Source organism: Sinocyclocheilus rhinocerous, unplaced genomic scaffold (genome assembly GCF_001515625.1).
Source record: "Sinocyclocheilus rhinocerous isolate Xijiao unplaced genomic scaffold, SAMN03320098_v1.1 scaffold2810, whole genome shotgun sequence".
Taxonomy (NCBI): domain Eukaryota; kingdom Metazoa; phylum Chordata; class Actinopteri; order Cypriniformes; family Cyprinidae; genus Sinocyclocheilus; species Sinocyclocheilus rhinocerous.
The window spans coordinates 34,310-53,954 of NW_015626406.1; the positions used below are offsets into that span (position 1 = coordinate 34,310).

Here is a 19,645-nt window from a genome sequence, read left to right on the forward strand (position 1 = left end):
CATTTTCTTGAATATTGGTAGCCAAGATGGTTTTATACACTTCCGAATTCATTCTGCTACTGTCATCATACATTAAGTCATCATTAAAATTGAAAGGGCCTGTTCCAGAGACATGTCCATACCATGACACCACCTCCACCATGCTTTACAGATGAGGCTGTATGCTTAGGATCATTTGCAGTTGCCTTTTTCTCCACACTTTTGCTTTCCCGTCACTTAGATAAAGGTTCGTCTTTGTCTCATCTGTTCATAAAACTCAGTTCCAAAAATCTACTGGCTCACCTTTGTGCTTTTTTGCAAACTCTAATCTTGCCTTTCTATTTTTGGTGCTGGTCAGAGGTTTGCATCTTGCTGTGTAGCCTCTGTAGTTCTGTGTCAACGTCTCCTCCGGACAATAGATTGTCAGAGCATCACCTCAGCTTTCTGGAGTTTGTTGGTGATTTTACAGTCATGTATTTTAGGGTTCATTTTCACAGCTTTTATGATTTGTCTGTCATCAACTATACTGTTGTTTTTCTCAGCCGATCAGGTCGTTGTTGGTTCCTTTGTTTTTGCTATAGCTCTAATTGACTTCCTCTTTTCTTTTAGCATCCAAATTGCTTGCTTTTCTCTCAAAGTTAGCTCCCTTGTCTTCATCCTGGTTTGTGTGTGTCGTTATCGAATGCAAGACTCAGAATGCAAAAGCAATGGATATAACTGATACGACATAATCCCTGCTTGTAATATCTGAAGAAGTAATGCAACAGGACCCAGTTGATCACTTAGAACGACCTGTGAGGCAACTGTTACAATACTTATGCTCACAGACCTGAGACTCGAGTTACTTTGGGTTACAAGTCCGACTCTCTATCCATTAGGCCACGACTGCCCCGTATTTATTCAGCTTATTTATTCATCTTCATCTTCAGATGATGTATAAATGTCAAATTAAAAAAATAGACCCTTATGACTGGTTTTGTGGTCCAGGGTCACTATATATATATATATATATATATATATATATACACACACACACATCATTCTATCGTTCATATATATATATATATATATATATATATATATATATCAATGTTGCTTCCAGTGTATAATGTAACTTTGTGAAAACATGAGTTGACTGAACAATAAAGACTTTTTTGCGCAAATCATAAAGTAGCCTACATGTGACCTCAGTGCTTTGTCCTATATAATGCTCTGATATTCACGAAATGAAATATCAACATACCTCTACATTTCGCCCCACCAAGTTTTGAGGCGCGAATGCGATGCGATCCCTGAAACGACTAATATTTGTTTCAAGGACTACAACTATTTCTGTGAACTACAACTCCCACATAGAGTCTCAGTTTGTGCGTGACGTCACACAACCTGCATCTCAATGTTGTGATATGGCGATCTCACATAAAGCCCATCAGATAATGGCAAAATCAATGGTCTATCAAGAAAATGCAGAGTAGAAAAGATGCTGGTAGGATGAAAAAGAAAACCGGTGAGTTGGGGGTTTATATTAGTTAATGCATTGCTGTGGAGTCACACCTTTAAGGCTATGCATACAACCGCGCACAGACGCGCCATATAACAGGCAGTTTTGCACACAATGGGTCAGAACAGCAAATCCTCGCTGGCGAAACATTGAAGGATCTAACCAATGCACGAGTGAGAGTAAACAGCCATATTCTTGTAGTCGTGTTTATTTCGACTTCTCTTTCCTTCGTTGCTCAAATGATTTTAATAAACCTGTGAATTGGGCTGTGTCTCAAAACCTAGTGATGATGTACATTCATAGGCAGCAGATTTATCATATCAATATCATATCATATCAATAACCACTTGAACAGGTTTCTTTATATTGTACACCTCACCAAAACAACTACTACATTAATTTGTATCATGAATGTTGCAAAGGTTGCATTTACTCAATTATTTTATCTAACAATTCTAATTATAAGACAATTAGTTGCAGTTTTATTGATTGAGCGCTGAGAGTGCTGGTATAATCCAGCAGCACTTTTCATTGTTTGTGTCACTCCATATGTATGTATTGTATGTGTTCCAGACAGGCTGTCAGTCTGTGCATTAATGGTGGGGATTGTTCATAGACTCTTTCTGTAGGTTACATTGATAGAGGAACCATCATTTTGAGTGAGTCATTGAATCATTCATTTAACCAATTTGTTCATAAACACTTATTTATTTAGGAAGAAAACACCACAACTGTATTTTGATCGGAGATGCAGTGGTCCGATTTTGCTTTGGCTTTGTTCATAACTATCTTCATTAGCAGAGCAAAACTGACAAAGTATCTGTGGCAGTATGTAAAATTTATGTGCCTATAACTGTAATCCAGTTTTTAATTAGGTACCCTGATTAATTATCAAAAAATCAACATGTTTATTTAATAAAATAATTTAGAAGAATTTCTGTTAAAATGTGTTCTTATTTACAAAAAAAAGAAGAAAAAAAAAAGAAGTAGGTTTAAACTGCCCATATTATGCCCATTTACAAGTTCATAGTTTTATTTTTGGGGTCTGCTAGAATACATTTAGGCCTACATGATTTATATATATTATATATAAGTATATAATAAGTATTTATATAAGTCTATGTCAAAACGAGAGCTGAGATGAGAGATTAAAGGGGTCATATGATGCGATTTAAATTTTTCCTTTCTCTTTGGAGTGTTACAAGCTCTTGGTGCATAAAGAAGATCTGTAAAGTTGCAAACACTAAAGTCTCAAAACCAAAGAGATATTCTTTATAAAAGTTAAGAGTCAGCCACGCCTACCTAAAACGGCTCGTTCTAACACGTGAAGCGGAGTCCAGCCCGGGGTCGCCACATGTGGTTGCCGCAAGCCCGCACGCCGCTCCTTCGTCAAATCCGCCGGCCACGCCGTTCTCAAGCCCGCCGGGCTCCGCTCACTCTAGCCGCCGTGTGTGATGCAATGGAGGACCGTTTCCTGAACCTGCAGAGTAGCCTACAATGCGTCTCTGCTCAAAGACCGTTTCTTTAAAGTGAGTTTTGGGCAGTGTAGAGTAGCGCTTGTTGTTTGTCATTTCTCCGATCACAAATGCAGACATGGTTTTATGTTTACGCGGCACGATACGCAATGCAACGTGTAAAAAGACAGTATAAGTCATTATAATCAGTAATTATGTCCCCACTGGATGCAACAAATGCCTCGTTTGTAATGGGTTTTAATGTTTATGTCTCGTCGCTCCGGCCGGACACGACATCAACAGTATGTGAGGGGCGTAACATTTCCGTCTCACGCTTGAGGTATTCGGCCAATCACAACGCACTGGACAGCTGGCCAATCACAGCACACCTCGCTTTTCAGACCGATGAGCTTTGTAAAAATCAACGCGTTTCAAAAAGGCGGGGCATAGAGGAGAAACAATAATGTACAGTATGTGGAAAACAATGTGTTTTTTTTCACTTTAAACCGCATAAACACATTTCATTACACCAAATACACAAAATAATGTTCTTTTTAGCAGCATCATATGACCCCTTTAATGTGTAAGGCCCACTTTATTGGAAGGCTATTCAGATATCCTTAAGAAACTTATATATGACTGGGCTCTGTAGGCTCACTTCCTCCACCATGCTAATTATTGATATTTACATGCTAACATGTCTAAAAAAAATCTAGAGTTAGATTTATACAGCCGTAATTTTGGCACATTTTTTGTTAGTTCAAAACTGTATGGTGCATTGTGACATTAGATGTGTATATATGTTTTTAGTGTGTTCCTCTTATTTTTGTAAATTAACTTGCATATTTTCTATTTTAGGAGAACTTTAGAGACCTGAATTCAATTTAACATCGAGTTATACATCGGAATTTGAGCATCATGGAGCTTGCTAATGACCCACTCTGTGAACCATCTGCTCCTGAAACAAATCTGCACAATGAGCACCTTTCACTTTCAGACAGTCTGTCTCCTTTGGAAGCACCGTTAGATAGTATTGTACATGGAATAGAGGCTACAGAGGGTACAGAAAAAAACAGTGGCCTTGAGTTGAAGCTGGACCTATATGTCCCAGCACCACCAATAATAGAGCCTATAACCCCTGTAGAGGAAACAGTGGAGCATTGTGCACTTCCTGTAGTAACAGAAGAGGACAGCACACAACCTGAAGCTGCTAAAGAGGGAACAGATGAAACTGACAACGTTGCAGGCTTTCATTGTGAAAATCAGTCAAGTCTGGCTGAGTCGAGTTCGGATACTGTGACAGAAGTGGAATGTGAGCATGCATCCAATGAAACAAGCTCATCAGACTTGACGGCTGCAAGTTGTGTGCCTGTAGATCCCATAAGCTCTAATGAAACACGAAAAAGTTGTGCCAATATTAAATCATCAACTGGAAGTACAGTATGTAATGCAGACAGAAAGAATATCCCTCCAAAGAAGGACAAATTTAACCCTTTGAAAATTGACATGGCCAAAGTAATACCTCTCACCTGTAAGTAATTTGACTCTTGTGTGTGTTTCCCCATTGCATAGCAATAAAATATTGTTACGGTACTCATATTCAGTTGAGGTCAAAAGTTTCAGAATCTGCTAAATGTTAATTATTTTACCAAAATAAGAGGGATCATACAACATGCATGTCATTGTTTATTTAGTACTGACCTGAATAAGATATTTCACATAAAATATGTTTACATATAGTCCACAAGAGAAACATTTTATATATAAAAATGACCCTGTTCAAAAGTTTACATCCCCTTGATTCTAAATACTGTGCTGTTAGCTGAATGACCCACAGATGTGTTTTTTGTTTAGTGATAGTTGTTCATGAGTCCCTTGTTTATCCTGAACAGTTAAACTGCCTGCTGTTCTTCAGAAAAATCCTTCAGGTCCCACAAATTCTGTGGTTTTCCAGCATTTTTGTGTATTTGAACCCTTTCCAACAATGACTGTATGATTTTGAGATCCATCTTTTCACACCGAGGACAACTGAGGGACTCATATGCAACTATTACAAAAGGTTCAAACGCTCACTAATGCTCGAGAAGGAAAAAACATGCATTAAGAGCCGGGGGGGAGAAAACTTTTTGAATTTGAATATCAGGGTAAATTTAACTTATTTTGTCTTCTGGGAAACATGTAACTATCTTCTGTAGCTTCTGAAGGGCAGTACTAAATGAAAAAAATATGATATTTGACAAAATAAAAATGTACACATCTCCATTCTGTTCGAAGGTTTTCACTTTTAAAAGTTTTCACTTATAAATTCAACTATTATTTTCTCTTGTGGACTATATGTAAACATCTTTTATGTGAAATATCTTATTCAGGTCAGTATTAAATCAACAATAACATGCATTTTGTATGATCCCTCTTATTTTGGTAAAAGAATTAACATTTTGCAGATTCTGAAAGGGGGTTGTAAACTTTTGACCTCAACTGTATTTACAAATGTTAAAGTTGGCATGAAACTGAAATTGATATTATTTTCTTAATGAATATTGCTGGTGTTATTTTGAACGATTCATTCATACATTTAATTTTTTAATAAATTAATATTTATTAAAAATTTCATAACTTGCTCTTTCTGTGACTCACTTTTCTAATATGCATTGTTTTGTGTTTAATACCAACTTCTAGCATCCCAGCTCTCACTACAGTGCCTAGAATGTCACATCATCTTCAGTGACTCCAAAAGCAAAGAACGGCACCTTAAAATGAGCCACCCTGCAGAGTATCAGCAGTGCATTCTGGTAGATGCACTCTTTACTTGCTATGTTTGTGATCAGCATTTCACTTCCTCCACAGAACTCATGGCCCATCAACGCACACACACAGGTAATGAGCGGTTCAAGTGCCCGTTCTGTAGTGAGGCCTTCTACCAATCCTGTGAGCTAACAAGTCACAAAAAAAAAATTCACTTCAGCAAACATGGATACACCTGCTCAGAGTGTGGCAAGCCTTTCAAAACTTTTACTTTGCTCAGATACCACCAACGGGTACACACAGCAGAAAAGCCTTTTGTTTGCATGCACAAACAATGTGGTAGAAAGTTTTCTGCATCCAAGTCTCTTCAGCACCACTTAGAAAAACATCAGAAAGAAGATAACCAAGATGACCAGACAAATGCTTCAACCACCACAAAGAAAAAAAGAGATAAAGGTAAATTACCAAAACCTTAAAACACCACAAATAAAACACTAAAAAGACATCAAAGATTATCTAATATCCAACATCTGCTGATATATATACAATAACGATAACAAATGTAATACCTCTTTAACAATTCAGCGTCATTGCAGATTGTTAAATGTAAATGTTGCTGTGCTGACCATTTGATTTATTTATACTTGTTATTCTGCAGGAAAAAATGAGCGGAAATTCCTATGCTCACAGTGTGCTGCAGTCTTCAAGACTTCTAAAGCACAACTTCTTCACATCAAAAATAAACACTCTCAAGAGTCGCAAAGTAGAACTGTGTTGGTGCCACAACTAAAGCCACCTGGACCTGCTCTGACACAGACCGCAAATGGACAACCACAGACTCTGATCATGGAAACTGTCGGACCAGCACCACAGCAAATGAATAAGCTGGATCCTGAGCAAATTAAAAGGCTAATTGAAAAACTTGGAAATGTACAGAAAGTGAATCAGTTGGTTATATTGCCTTTGCAGCCACAAAGCTTTGGGTCACCCCATTCACAGCCATTAATGCAACCATTACATGTGAATTTTATGGAGTCAATTGTTCAGCCAACACAGTGTGAGAAATCTGACACAGACTCATCAAAAACAGAGCAAATTAACCTTCAATTGTCAGCAGAAATTGGAGATTTGCAACAAAAGGAAACTGTTCTGTCACGAGAAGAAAAAATTATTTCATCAGAAAACTCAGAGACCCAAGTAACAGCTGTTGAACTGACACAAACAGAGGTCCAAATGCAAATGGATGAAATTCATCTTGAACTTATACCAATACAGACTGAAACTTCAGTTTTGCTGGATCAAACACCTTTACATGTTGAAGTACCACAGAATGATTCTGTTAATGAGATTGCACAAAGAGCAGAGGAACTTATTCCAGTCACACAAGGCATTGCAGCTTTGGAAACTAATAATGAACCACCCTTAATTCCTCAACTGGAAACTGCAATGTCTCACCATGTGGAGGAGGAAAGTGTGCCAGTTGACACAGTAGCATTAGAGGAAACGGTTACCAATGTAGAGACGCCATGTTTTACACAAATGCTAGATTCAACAGAATTGTCAGTGGAATCTGAGTCACTGGTGGTAAGTGAACAGTGTGATGTAGGCAAATTAAGTGAACCTCAAGAACTTCAGGAGATCCCAGCTCAAAAAGACCAAGCTGAGTCAGAGAAGGAACCATCCATGCCAGTGGAACCACAATCTCAGCCTGATTCTCTCAGCACTGTGCAGAATGACACTGTAATTGACATTCAACAAAGCTTTGTGCGAACACCAGACCAAACTAGAGCCAGTTTACAGGATTGCCCTTTTGTTCAGAAGAAACTTCCAACAAAGAAAAAAAGATCTAAGAAACAATTGGCTGACAAAATAGAGACCAAGGAGACAAGTGAAGTATGTGGTGGCAAGGTAGCAACAACCAAGAAAGTTAATACTTCAAAAAGTACATCAAAAGTAATTAATAAAAAAAGTGAAAAGGTGAAGAACAAAAAGCTTGTTGTCAGATTTGGACCAGCTGAGAAGAACAAAAACTCTACACCGAAGGTAATAAAAACATCAAAAACCAAACAAAACCAGAACCAGCAAATTAGCAATCAAGACCAAGTTCCTTTTTTGTCTCAGCATGACAATAAATTGGATTTTAACCAAAAATTGCAAAAAGATAAAAAAGGAAAGGGGGTTGAAAATCCTTTAGAAGCAGCAGTGAAGACAATGGGTCAAATTACTAATTCATCAGACACTGTTTTGGTGGAAACGGAAGAAAGGCAGCAAGTGAAACCCCAGAAGAGAAAAATGAATCAAAACAAGTTGGACAAGAAGTCAAACTCTATCCAGGAGGCTCACCAAGATGAAACACTGGTACCTGTACAAAAGAAAAAGAAGCAAGGAAAAACATCTGAAGATGAATATCCCAAGAAACCTAAGGTTAGGAAAACCCAAAAGGATGGTTTAAAGAAGAATACCCACAAATTACCAAAGCATAAAATAACACAGGCAAAATCTAGACCTAATGTACCAGATCTGGCTCACATAGAGAAACAAGCATTGCTCTTATTAAAAGGTCACAAGCAGCCTCAGCTGAAGGTACACAAGTTGGATGCTACTGATCTCGAGAAGTCACCCCCAAGCAAGTGTAATAACAAGGTGCTGAAAAAAACAAAAACTGCACCGAGCAAATCCTTGAAGGCAGCACACAAAAAGAAAACAAAATCAGGTGGAAATAATTTGTTAGAGTGTCAGGTAGAGCCCCTTTCATTTGAAATGCCCTCTGTTGAGAACAGCCCTGGTTCTGTGACTACAAAGCCCAAAATTGTACGGAAACGCAAAGCTCCTACAAAGATAGACCAGGAAATTGCATTGAGCCCTCCATATTCTCAACTTACTCTCGGGTGCCAGGACTGTGGAAAGACATTCTCAGAAGTGTCTGCTTTACAGGAACATATGGCATCCTGGCACTCAGCTGGAAAGGCATCCTTCCCAGATGAGACAACTGATGTTGTTAAAAAACGAATCATAAGACCTGGTCCTAATGCAAAATGTATTCCACCTAATGTATTTGAAATTCAGGTTGCAACAGATTGGGACATGGAGACTGAGGTGGGGGAGATTGTGGGAGAAAGACTATCATTCCCAGCGTTAAGTCCGTCTCCTTCTTTGACACTTGCTTCTGGTGGTGTTGAAGGAAAGGAACAAGAAAGAGACAAAGATGTTGAAGGTATTGTTTCTGGACTTGAGCAGCCTTCTGAGCAAAATCCTTTAGAAGTTTGCAAGATCCCTTCTCAGGCCTCAACACCAGCCTTAAGCAAAAGCATCATGCCCCAGGAGCTCACAGAAAATACTAGTGAGAGTGTGTCAGAAAAAGAACAGTGCCATGAGGTCGGGTCCATCACAGAAACTTCTTGCGCTGAACTCAAAGATGCAGCAGAGGAAGAAATTAAAGAAGAACTGCCCTTAGAGGTGAATTTAGTCATGGTTGAAGAAAAAAATGCAGATGACAACCATAACACTCAGATAGGTAACATTTCGGGTGTCTCTCAAGAGCATGAAAGTGAAGTGAGCAATTCATGTTCTCAGTCTCAAGAGTCTGCAAAAGATGCCAGTGTAGCATTGACTCAAAATGTTCTTACTGAGCCAGAGATAAAGCAAGAAGAAGAGGAGGTACTTGTTCGTCGAGTTGATGATCATAAAAGAGTGATGGGAGAAAATTCTGTGACAAAAGGTAAGAAAGGAGTTGGAAGAAGCCGGGGCAAGAAACCGCTTGGAAGAAGGACTAGCACAGAAAACAGAAGTACAAAGGACATGGAAGGAAATAAGGATCCACAAGAATGCCAAGTTCTCTATCATTTGTGTGTACTTGATACTCCGGAGGGAAAGAACAAAGAAAAGGACATGAATGAAGTTAATGCCTCTGAAACTTGTCAACCATCGTCTTCTGAGGAGGCTCCTGAGGAACAGGTCGTTTTTGAGTTGGACTCTGTTACCACAAGTGTAATGGATATTGTAAACTCTGAAGACAGTTCGTTTGAAGAATCTAGAGAGCTGGTTCGAGACGGCAGCTCTCCCGGAATCATACTGGAAAAATTCTTGACTGCTCGTGAGAGAAATATGGAAAATCCAAACACCCAGAGTCGGACTAGGGTGAGTGTTTTTGCATGTTTTCCAGACTCTTCAGATGTTGTCCTTTAACATTTGAGTATTGACTTTTAAACCCTTTTAGGGAGTATTGAGTATTTATTGTGTCATGTAATGTATACAGTATGTGTATTATGTATCCGAGTTACCTAATGTTCTCATTCAAGGCAAACACATCATCTGACATGAAAATAGAAGAACGTTCTTCAAATCTGGTTCACCACAGTCTGATTTCTTCTGAGAGTGGTGTGATGCGTGGAGTACAAATGTTTTTTGTCAAAGCTGAAGACCACTTGACTACAACTGAGATTTTTCAGGCACTTCAGCCTGTCCATCATCGTGTTGCATGTCAAGGTCAGTTTTAACTAAATTATTTAACTGAATAAATATTAGTTTCTGTTCTAATAGTTGTATCAGGAAAATAGTTGGAGCAGCTTATCTGCAAAATCTTGCAAAACCTAAAATTGTGTACAAAATCAGTTGTGTCTTTTTGCAAATTTTTTTGCAAATTTTTCTATTCGTCTTTCAGACAAGAACAGAGATGGCACATCTTCGGACTCGCATGTAGTACCCCTGCAATCCTACAGCAAGCAATGTATATTTTATCCTGTTAAGGAGGAAGAGAGGGAGCATTTAGTGGAGCCCCCTCAAGCGGATCGGATGTGCTTGAATTCGGGGGAACTTGCAGGTGAGAGACGTCATTGCACTGTTAATTGCAATGTTGAATACATTTGTGTGTTTTTTTTTGTATGTCATCATTCATCTGTCCCACCTATAACTTCCCAACTCTAACACCTGTAGGGGCTTCATCTGGAATTAAAGAATGTGATGAAGTCAGCGTGGGTTCAGTACAAATGGACGTTCAGCATCTATACACAACATCTGAAGAGGGTAAATAAAAGAATAGGAGTTTAATGCTTTAATGTGTGGTCTGTCCTGTGAGCTTAGTTTCAGAATGTGCTTTATTGTTTTTGTAGGTGATGTTAATTCTGAACAGCAGAGAACTCAAGGCTTTTTAGAATTCCTTTCTGAGAATTCAGACACGGATGATGCCGATAATGTCCACTCTGAACCAGAAGCTGAAACTATTGTGATGTCCTGTTACCATGGAATACAGAGTAATGGTACAGTACATCAAAATGGCAGAGAGAGATGTGATTCAAGTGGGAAAACGTGAGTATTGTCGGCATTACATAAAATACTAGGAATGCCAAATTACTATCACTCAGCAGTCTTTAACAGCTGTTTTTTTTTCTCTATTCTTTATAAACATGGCTGGCTCCCTAACAAGGCACACAGAACCAGAGAGGCAGCTCAACTGGAAGTCTATTAACTACTTTAATCAGTATTTTAGTTTGGACACGTGGAAAGAAATTGCTGTTTGCACAAGGGAAACATCAAAACTGCCAAACCTTGTTACAGAAAACGAGGTTGCACAGTATGTGGGAATCCACATTGCAATGGGAACTCTAAAGGTTAGTACATGACAACATTTGAAAAATGGGTCACTCCCAAAAGATGGTGACAAACCATGGTCCTTAATATTTTTTGTCATGGAAAAATGATTTTAAATAGTCAGATAAAGCATAATTCTAAAACAGTTTATTAAATAATTTGAATTTGTTTGACTTTATATTGTTTTGAATGTTTTTATCACTATTATTTGAATTTGTCAAGTGCCCTGAAAAAACCTGCCCCTACACCACTTTTATAGCATTTACAGTTATTTATGTATTGCTCATTTAGGTTTCCTGGTTTAAACATTAGTGCAAGGTTTAAAAAGTGTAAAAAAAAACTTGAGTTTTTAACCCCCCCCCCCCATGTCCCATGATTTTTACATTGAAAAATATCATATAGTTCATTTAGAAAATGTAATTGTTACATTGTTTAAAATATAGAATTCATTGATTTTAGTCTAATCAGTAGTATGTTTTAAGATGATATTGTCACCATCTTATTGTTTTACTTTTTCAAAAACTGCTCAGAAAACTGAGACATGTCTCTCCATCTCTCTTTGTCTGTTTTTCTACCACAAAGTTTCCAAGCACAAAGCTCTACTGGGAAGACTGCACACGAGTACCTCTGATCTCCGATGCCATGTCGGCTTCAAGGTTCTGTGAGCTCACTCGTAAAGTGAAGCTAGCCAGTTCTGGTGAAGCTTCTGATCAGCATTCTGAAGAAAGGAACAGAAACCAGCCGGGACAGAGTAATGAAGCTGACAGTTACAAAGAGGCACATAATTGCACGAACTTAAAGACAGATCCTTTGTGGAAGGTAATGTCATTGATTAGAAGAGTTCAAGACGGTTGCCGGGGACTGAAGCGACATGGAAACTATGGGGTAGACCAGTACCCCCTTCCTTTTCAAAGACACCCAACCCATTCTTTACTTCACACAGTTGTCATAAATGGTGGAGGGTTGGTTGTGGACTTCAACTTGAGTGTAGATGACTCCAATAGAGAAGATGTAGTCGAGAAAATGGTGTGTAGAGGTAAGGAGAGAAACGAAAGTATGGTGTTTCTTTGCAAACCAGAGCTTTCTACACCTTCTATGCTAGAGCATCTTTTAGAGGCTGGTGTGCAAAGCGCTGGCAAGGTCGGTGGAGCAAGAGGGCAAATAGGTGACGAGTTTGTGAGCTCGGATGGAAAACTCAAGCTTTTCAGGTGTCATCATGGCTTCATCCTTTCAGCAGTGGTAAAGGAAAAACCTCGCTCAACATCTCTTGTCAGCGGCTTCGAGAGAGCGATTAAAGCGGCGAATCTCAACCGTGACTTGAGAAGTCTTTATCGCACTCCCTGCACAAACTCAGCAGTCAGCGCTTGGCCGCAGTCTGTTCTCTGGGACTTGATCGATCTGGTTTTGGTAAATGCATGGATACAGTATAAGCAAGATTACAGTCATATTACAGATCTGTTATCACTTATGGCATTTCGTTTGGAGGTGGCCAAAGCATTGATTCTCTCCAGTGGTGTTGAAGCACAAGACTCATCACCTCCCTGCCCTCCTGCTCCAAAACTACATGGTCCAGATACAAACTCAAGACCTTCTCAGGTTCTTGAGACCCCTTTGCCTGATGAGCATACACGGTATGATGGCTTTGGGCACTGGCCGGAGCAGCTGGCAGAGGGCGAGGAGGCCAGGAGGTGTCGTTTCGGAGGCTGTGAGAGAACATCACGTGTGCGGTGTCTCAAATGTTGTGTGTTCCTGTGCATTTCTCGAAACCACAACTGCTTCCTGAAGTTTCACAGTCAGGGGTCTTCATGAGGCATACAGACTGTGCACATTTTAACTTAAACTTTTACTCATTTACTTAAATAAGATGGTTAAACATTAAGTTATTGCTCATCATGACTCAAAACAAACCCTGAGCCATCCATATCTATTCTTGTCCAGGTTTTGTAGTTGTGCAAAAATGATTCAATTAAGTCCACTTGGATGTATAATGAATGTTATATTGTGATTGTTATATTTCCTTTTTATGTTGCTACTGAAGTTGTATTGTATTTTAAACCTAGCAAACATTAGAACATGTCCCATGCATTGTTTGCTTTCTATTTCCTAAAAGGAAAAGGTCATTTTAGAAAGTGATGTTTTCATTTAATAATTCCTGACTTCCTGCTCATTGTGCATTGTAAAGGCATCTTCAGTCTATTTGTATGAAATAAAAGCTTTTACATTTTATAGTATGAGCTCAGTCTTGTGATAAACACTTTTATGCATTTATATCTAACCTATACAATTATAGTAATTTTCTGTGCATATGCAATTATTTTATATATGGGCTACACAATTAACAATGTTAAATCATTTTGGAAGCCATTAACTTGTTTTGCATGACAAACAGGCCGTCTAGATACCTATTCTGCTTTCCTATGAGCACAATGGAAAGTACAGCGGACGCCTTGGCACGTGATGCAGGTTTTTTCAGTCTTAACAGCGGGTCACTGGCTATACGTTTGCGCCCCATTTATTTTCATATGAATTTCTGGCTTAGGCATTTTCCCTCCGGACAAAAAGGTTATTCTCTTTCAGGTAAGAATTTTGATAAATTAATGTTTAAGACTGAAATTGAATGAACTTAAAAATAGAAATGTTTCCCTCTTTTGGGCTTTGTTTTAAGAGCTTTTGGGCAGCGAACTTGGTTGTTAGTCTGCATCAAGTTTAACCTCTAACTCAGCAGCTAGCTAACGTTATAGCAGCTTAACAAAAAATAAACGCATAGCTCCGTTCAAACGTTTATTTTTACAGTGGTTTCGATGCATTAGTAGTGGGACTAATTTCAATACATTAAGAAATTAGCTAGTTAGCTACATAGCATTGGTTTGGTTCGCAGAAGCTTAAGGCCACTGTGGGCCTCGTTAGTCGGAAGCATGTAGCTTAGCATAGCTTAGTTAATGCGAACAAACGGTAGGCGGCTCTAAAACGCGCGAATGGAAACGTTTGGTCTCCTAACTCTGTTTTCTAAAATGAAACCATATTTTTATATTATCAACAAATATTTAAGGCTACTGCGATATTAAGTTATTAATGTGTGAAACAAAGGTCGGTATATGTATGTTACTTGAAGCACGTCAGCTATGTTGTATGTTTTAATGACTCGGGTGACTTTTCTTATTCAGCAGTGTCAAAACTTCTGTCTGAAAACTCGTAGAAACGGTTCAGTTGCATTCTCGCGTTAATTAATTATTTGAGTGGCGCTTTTTAAATGGGTGACGGGTTTTGTGATACGTGCACACTCTTAACACGTTTATACCGTATTTGTATGCATAGATTGATTGACTATAATCTCATTTACAGCAGGCTTACACTTAATTCCTCATAATGGACTCAGACATATTGAATATAGAGGAGATAGTAATGGGCGGAGGAGAGGCTGCTGCCCCTGCTGATCTGCCCTCTGAGAAGACAGAGGATACCTACACCACCTCCATTCAGGAGCATGCACCACCTCCTGTCATTCAGTCATGTGAGTATGAAGGAAAATCACTGATTTAGTGCTGGAATGGATTTGGATAGACCTCCAGGTTTAAATGTATGTTTCTAATGGGTACCTGTTGCATACAACTACTGTTATGCCAGTGTTGTATATAGTGTTATGGTAATGGTGTCCTTGTATTTAAAAAAAAAAAAAAAAAAGCTGGGATGGAAAAAATATAATCATTCTTTAAGTCTTTGGGAGTAATATTACTTAAAAGTATAACTTTTTTAAAGTTATGCTTTTAAATGATTTTTATGTCTGCGGTTGGCCCTTTTTATATCTTGATGTTACACTATATTTTATTATAAACTTGTAATTAGCATTGTCTCCCTTACTGGTGTTTGAATTGGTCGCCCTCTCTCTCTCTCTCTCTGTATTCAGACCAGCATGAAAGCCTGCAGTGTTTCCAATGTTTTATTACTTTCTGCAACTCGAAAGCCAAGGAAAGGCATATGAAGAAGAGTCATCGGGAAGAGTATAAACAGCAGCTTCAACAGGTTAGCTGAAGCATTACTTTGATAGCACCATAACACATATCTCTGATTATTTGAGATTCAGTCATTTACAGCATTCACAGTTTGATTTGATTAGATATGGTTATACTTCTAGGTATTATTATTACTTCTAGATACTAGCACTATTCTAGATGATGTTTGCTAGTGTTTCTCCTGTTATTGTCTCCTTAAGATTTTTGCTTCTGCTTTTTGTATTCCTCATTTGTAAGTACAGGTGCATCTCAATAAATTAGAATGTCGTGGAAAAGTTCATTTATTTCAGTAATTTAACTCAAATTGTGAAACTCGTGTATTAAATAAATTAAATGTACACAGACTGAAGTAGTTTGACTTTTGTTCTTTTACTCATTAGGCTCATTACAGAGACAACGTGTTTAGAAGTTATTCTAATTTGTTGAGATAGTGAATTGGTGGGTTTTTGTTAAATGTGAGCCAAAATCATCACAATTAAAAGAACCAAAGACTTAAACTACTTCAGTCTGTGTGCATTGAATTTATTTAATACACGAGTTTCACAATTTGAGTTGAATTACTGAAATAAATTAACTTTTCCACGACATTCTAATTTATTGAGATGCACCTGTAGCTTTGGATTAAAACATCTGAAATTAAATGTAATTTATCAATGTAATTAATCGTAATTGATCAAAACAAAATTAATATACTCAGTATTATACTCAAGCAAATATTCAACTTCTGTGTCAAACACCAGAATGGTTTCTCAGTTTAGTTTGCTAGTATCAGTTCTCATAATTGAGTGAGGATGTGTTGCTTTGTGTCTGTTTTTAAAGCATTCTTCTAATGCTACTGACTTTCACAGAAGCGTGCAGATGTCCGTAGAGATGAGCAGATGTATGTTTTGTAGGTGAAATCTCCATTAACCCAAATCAAGTGACTGATAAAATAGGAAAGCTGTCTGTTCACTGAATGTAAATCCTGTTCTCACTGACTCTGAAAAACACCACTGGCTTCACTCTTTTACACTTGATTACATTTGTTTGGTGCTTATGTTCTTATTTTGTTGAGCTTTATTTATGTTCTGCCAACATTTTTTGCTTCAAAATCAGAATAGTTTTTTTACTCGTGTACAAATACCTGATTTTTCTGTCAAAATGACTTTTTTTTGAATGCTCTGTTAATGTTTTTAAATGATGGTAAATTCCTTATATTAGTTGCGTCAGCTATTGTGGTGTCAGCTTTATTTGACATACTTGGCAAACTGAAAGCTGTGAATTTGCCACCAGAGCTTTTTTTTTTTCAGAGGAAGGACCTATTTGCACTGTACTTCCCTTTTATTTTTAACATAGTAGATGCAACAGTAAATTGTTAGAACTGGAATAGCATGACTTATGCCACCATATAGCTATTATAACCAATGCACCAATAAATATATATAATATATATCACACTCACAAACACGTTCTTGCGTATGTGGTTTCCGGGGACTCTCCATAATCGTAATGGGTTTTTTCAAGTACAAACTGATTTTTCTATCCCCTTACCCATCCATATTATTTAATTGAATATATTTATTTAATAACAAAATTAGCTTGTAAAATACAGAACAAGGACCTTTGCAAGAAACGAGTGATAAATTCAAACACGAAATCATTTTGGTTTGATTTGTTGATTAGTTTGGTTTGCTTCAATGTATATTCACAAGCCTATTGTCTTTGCATCAACAGTGCGATACTCTGTTCACATGCTACGTGTGCGATCGAACCTTCCCCTCCTCTGAGGAACTGACACAACATCAGTCGACCCACAACAAGGAGGACAAGCCCTTCAAATGTGCACATTGCCAAGAATGCTTCCGCACATTCTCAGAGGTGAGAGGAGTTTTAAATGAAGTTAAATAGAAAATTTGCTTGATTAGAAAAAATCTCTTTTTTATTGAGTATTAAGTATCTTAAATACTTGATTACCAAAAATAGGCAATATACAGTTGCTAAAAATTTCATGGCATTGTTATTGTAGTGTTTGAGAGAATGGCCATGTACGGTTGATTTACACGTGCTATGATTGTAAATGTAAAATGTTTAATATTTCAACACTTTCTTTCCACAAGTTAACAACACATCGGCGGCAAGTATGTCCTGAACGTCAGTTCTTGTGCAAAGAATGCAACGATATGTTTCGAAGCTCTGGACTTTTGCGTAACCATCGTTTGACCCAGCACCCCATGCCCATGGATGGGGAGGAGGCAGAGGATTCCACTAAGACCTACCGATGTGGTAAATGTGGTAGGGGATTTGAAGAAGAGGCAGAGCTCCTGCAGCATCAGGAGAACCACGCAGGTGACCGGCACTGCAACGGTAGTGCCGCCGTCAAACGTCGAGGGAGACCACCTAAAACTGAGGCCGGAGCAGCTGGTGAAAAGAAAGCGAAGCAAAAGGAGGAAGAGGCAGAGGGGCCTGAGGAAACCAACCATTCAGAAGACACTTCTGCAAAACCAGCCACAGCAGGAAGACGAGGACGCCCAGCCAAATCTACCCAGGAGCCCAAGGCAGAAGATGATAAAGCAGAAAATGATGACAAGAAACCTGTTCCTCAGCCAGCTCTGCAGATTCCTTGCACTGAATGTGACCTCACTTTCCCCAGCCTGACGCAGCTTCGAGTACACAAGAAAGAGAAGCACACGCAGCGCAAGCCTCACGCTTGTGGAGAATGTGAGGAGAGTTTTAACCGACCTGAGCAGCTGGAGGCCCACATGGCAAGGGCGCATAGTGCCGGCCGGCACACTTGCCCCACATGCGGGAAGAGCTTTGGCAGAGAAAGTAACCTGAAGGCTCATCAACAGAGCCATGGAAAAGAAGAGAAGCCAGTCGGAAAGAGATAATTCAGTTTGGGAGAATTTTAAGGGGGTATGTTAACAGAAGACGAATTCAATTTTTAAAAGTTTTGTGTATAGAAATGTAGGTGGGGACAGGGTTCACTTTAGATTTTAAGTTGTAACATAGCAGGGGATCCTTCAGCTGTGTGGCCCTCGAGATCAACACTATGTGAACATGTTATTTGAAAACTGGAAACCCAAAGGGTAGGGAGTTCACGGTAAACAGTGGTAACCATGTTTGGGTGCCTCATTGTATCTCTTAACATCTGTACATAGCTTTGGCATGGAAAGTAACAGGATTCATACCATGACTGGATTCTCATTTGTAGGGTAACCATGTTGTAACTAATACCACCAAGAAAAACCCACAGAAAAGCCTTATTATATTGTCTAAGGCTTCACATTGTTGTTGTTTTTTTTTCTTTTTTGGGAAATTGAAAGTTCTTTTCTATGAATCTAATGTGTTATTGTTTTTACATGATTTTTAAAAGTGGGTACAATGGTGAGTGGAAAGATTTACTAAATGATTGTTTTCTGCCGAGATCGGACTAAATTTTATTTCAAATGTTTCCGTTTTTTTACAGGTATGACTTGACATTTGACTTGAACTTAAATGTTACACACAATTAAGGCAGTTCTCTGATTGAAGTAAATGTCTGAATAATTAATTGAAAATGTTTTAAATGTTTTCCGATTTATTTATTTTTCTGTGTTGATATTCTAATTTATGGTGTATCCATAAAGAATTTCCATGATGATGAATTAATGAGATTGGAGAGGAGGTACTTAAAAATCATTGAAGTTTTTAAATTTAAGACTACAGTGAAGTGTGACTCCTCTAACTATTGCTATCACAGATTAAAGTTTCTTCCTTTTCGCCATACTTTGGGGTTATGATAACATTTCATTTCTGCCTAATTGTGAAGCATTTATTGAAAAATCCTTTAAAATGGTATTTACATAATTGCTTTTAACAAAGATCAGCTTGAACATCTGTTTCACAAGTTGAACGATATCTATATCTCTATAAATTGTTCATGAAGATTGAGGAAAGTGGATATAGCTAAGTGCAATGGTCAGACGCAACTTTTCCTTTTCATTACCTTTTCAGTTAGCCTTTGTTTAGAAAGCTCAGCATACATAGAGCAGAGTTAGAGTGGAACTAAGTGGTTAAGGAAAGCTTGTTTGATTAACTAGAACATGATTTCAGGACAGTGCGTTCACGTAGCGATGGGCGCCTTCGAAACATTTGTGAATCTTTGTTTCGAATCAGTGTTTCGGAGCGCGTATTAAACCGGCCAGGTCACGTGATTTTAGCAAACGAAGCTTCGTTACGTCACACTGTTTCGAAACTCCGATGGTTCACCACTAGGGGGTGTTGATCTCAAAGTGAACCCATGAACCGCTTCTGGTTGCCCAATTAATCATGCGACATGAAATCCCACGAAATTTTACTATAAAAAATAAAGAATTCAGGGCCAGATGTTGTGGGTTAAACAAAGGATAACT

General features: G+C 38.3%; 2 protein-coding genes across 4 annotated transcripts; both read left to right on the forward strand.

Moving 5' to 3' along the window:
* Positions 1–1,405: 1,405 nt before the first annotated feature.
* On the forward strand, positions 1,406–13,423 carry LOC107714685 (uncharacterized). Of its 2 annotated transcripts, XM_016520627.1 has the most exons (10): positions 1,406–1,486; positions 3,793–4,465; positions 5,614–6,135; positions 6,338–9,816; positions 9,978–10,164; positions 10,340–10,498; positions 10,612–10,701; positions 10,788–10,983; positions 11,102–11,285; positions 11,848–13,423. In XM_016520627.1, the coding sequence occupies exons 2-10, from the start codon at positions 3,853–3,855 to the stop codon at positions 13,072–13,074; spliced, it is 6,657 nt and encodes a 2,218-aa protein (XP_016376113.1). In that variant the 5' UTR covers positions 1,406–1,486; positions 3,793–3,852; the 3' UTR covers positions 13,075–13,423. The 2 variants fall into 2 exon arrangements, with proteins under 2 accessions (XP_016376113.1, XP_016376123.1); XM_016520637.1 differs by lacking the exons at positions 1,406–1,486; positions 3,793–4,465 and having other exon boundaries at positions 5,746–5,811; positions 5,960–6,135.
* Positions 13,424–13,713: 290 nt separating this feature from the next.
* Positions 13,714–19,537, forward strand: LOC107714716 (zinc finger protein 3-like). 2 transcript variants are annotated; one of them, XM_016520690.1, is made up of 5 exons: positions 13,714–13,842; positions 14,611–14,776; positions 15,170–15,285; positions 16,989–17,132; positions 17,372–19,537. In XM_016520690.1, exons 2-5 carry the CDS (start codon positions 14,632–14,634, stop codon positions 18,140–18,142), a joined length of 1,176 nt encoding a protein of 391 aa, XP_016376176.1. In that variant the 5' UTR covers positions 13,714–13,842; positions 14,611–14,631; the 3' UTR covers positions 18,143–19,537. The 2 variants fall into 2 exon arrangements, with proteins under 2 accessions (XP_016376176.1, XP_016376169.1); XM_016520683.1 differs by having other exon boundaries at positions 13,715–13,842; positions 14,608–14,776; positions 17,372–19,536.
* Positions 19,538–19,645: the final 108 nt, after the last annotated feature.

What these genes read in the sequence shown, in the direction of transcription:
- LOC107714685 (XM_016520627.1), top strand. Translation starts at nt 3,853, where the DNA reads ATGGAGCTTGCTAATGACCCACTCTGTGAACCATCTGCTCCTGAAACA. An exon ending in TCATCGTGTTGCATGTCAAG is followed by an intron (nt 10,165 to 10,339) that starts GTCAGTTTTAAC and finishes TTCGTCTTTCAG; the next exon opens with ACAAGAACAGAGATGGCACA. An exon ending in ATACACAACATCTGAAGAGG is followed by an intron (nt 10,702 to 10,787) that starts GTAAATAAAAGA and finishes TTGTTTTTGTAG; the next exon opens with GTGATGTTAATTCTGAACAG.
- LOC107714716 (XM_016520690.1), top strand. Translation starts at nt 14,632, where the DNA reads ATGGACTCAGACATATTGAATATAGAGGAGATAGTAATGGGCGGAGGA. An exon ending in ACCTCCTGTCATTCAGTCAT is followed by an intron (nt 14,777 to 15,169) that starts GTGAGTATGAAG and finishes CTCTGTATTCAG; the next exon opens with ACCAGCATGAAAGCCTGCAG. An exon ending in GCTTCCGCACATTCTCAGAG is followed by an intron (nt 17,133 to 17,371) that starts GTGAGAGGAGTT and finishes TCTTTCCACAAG; the next exon opens with TTAACAACACATCGGCGGCA.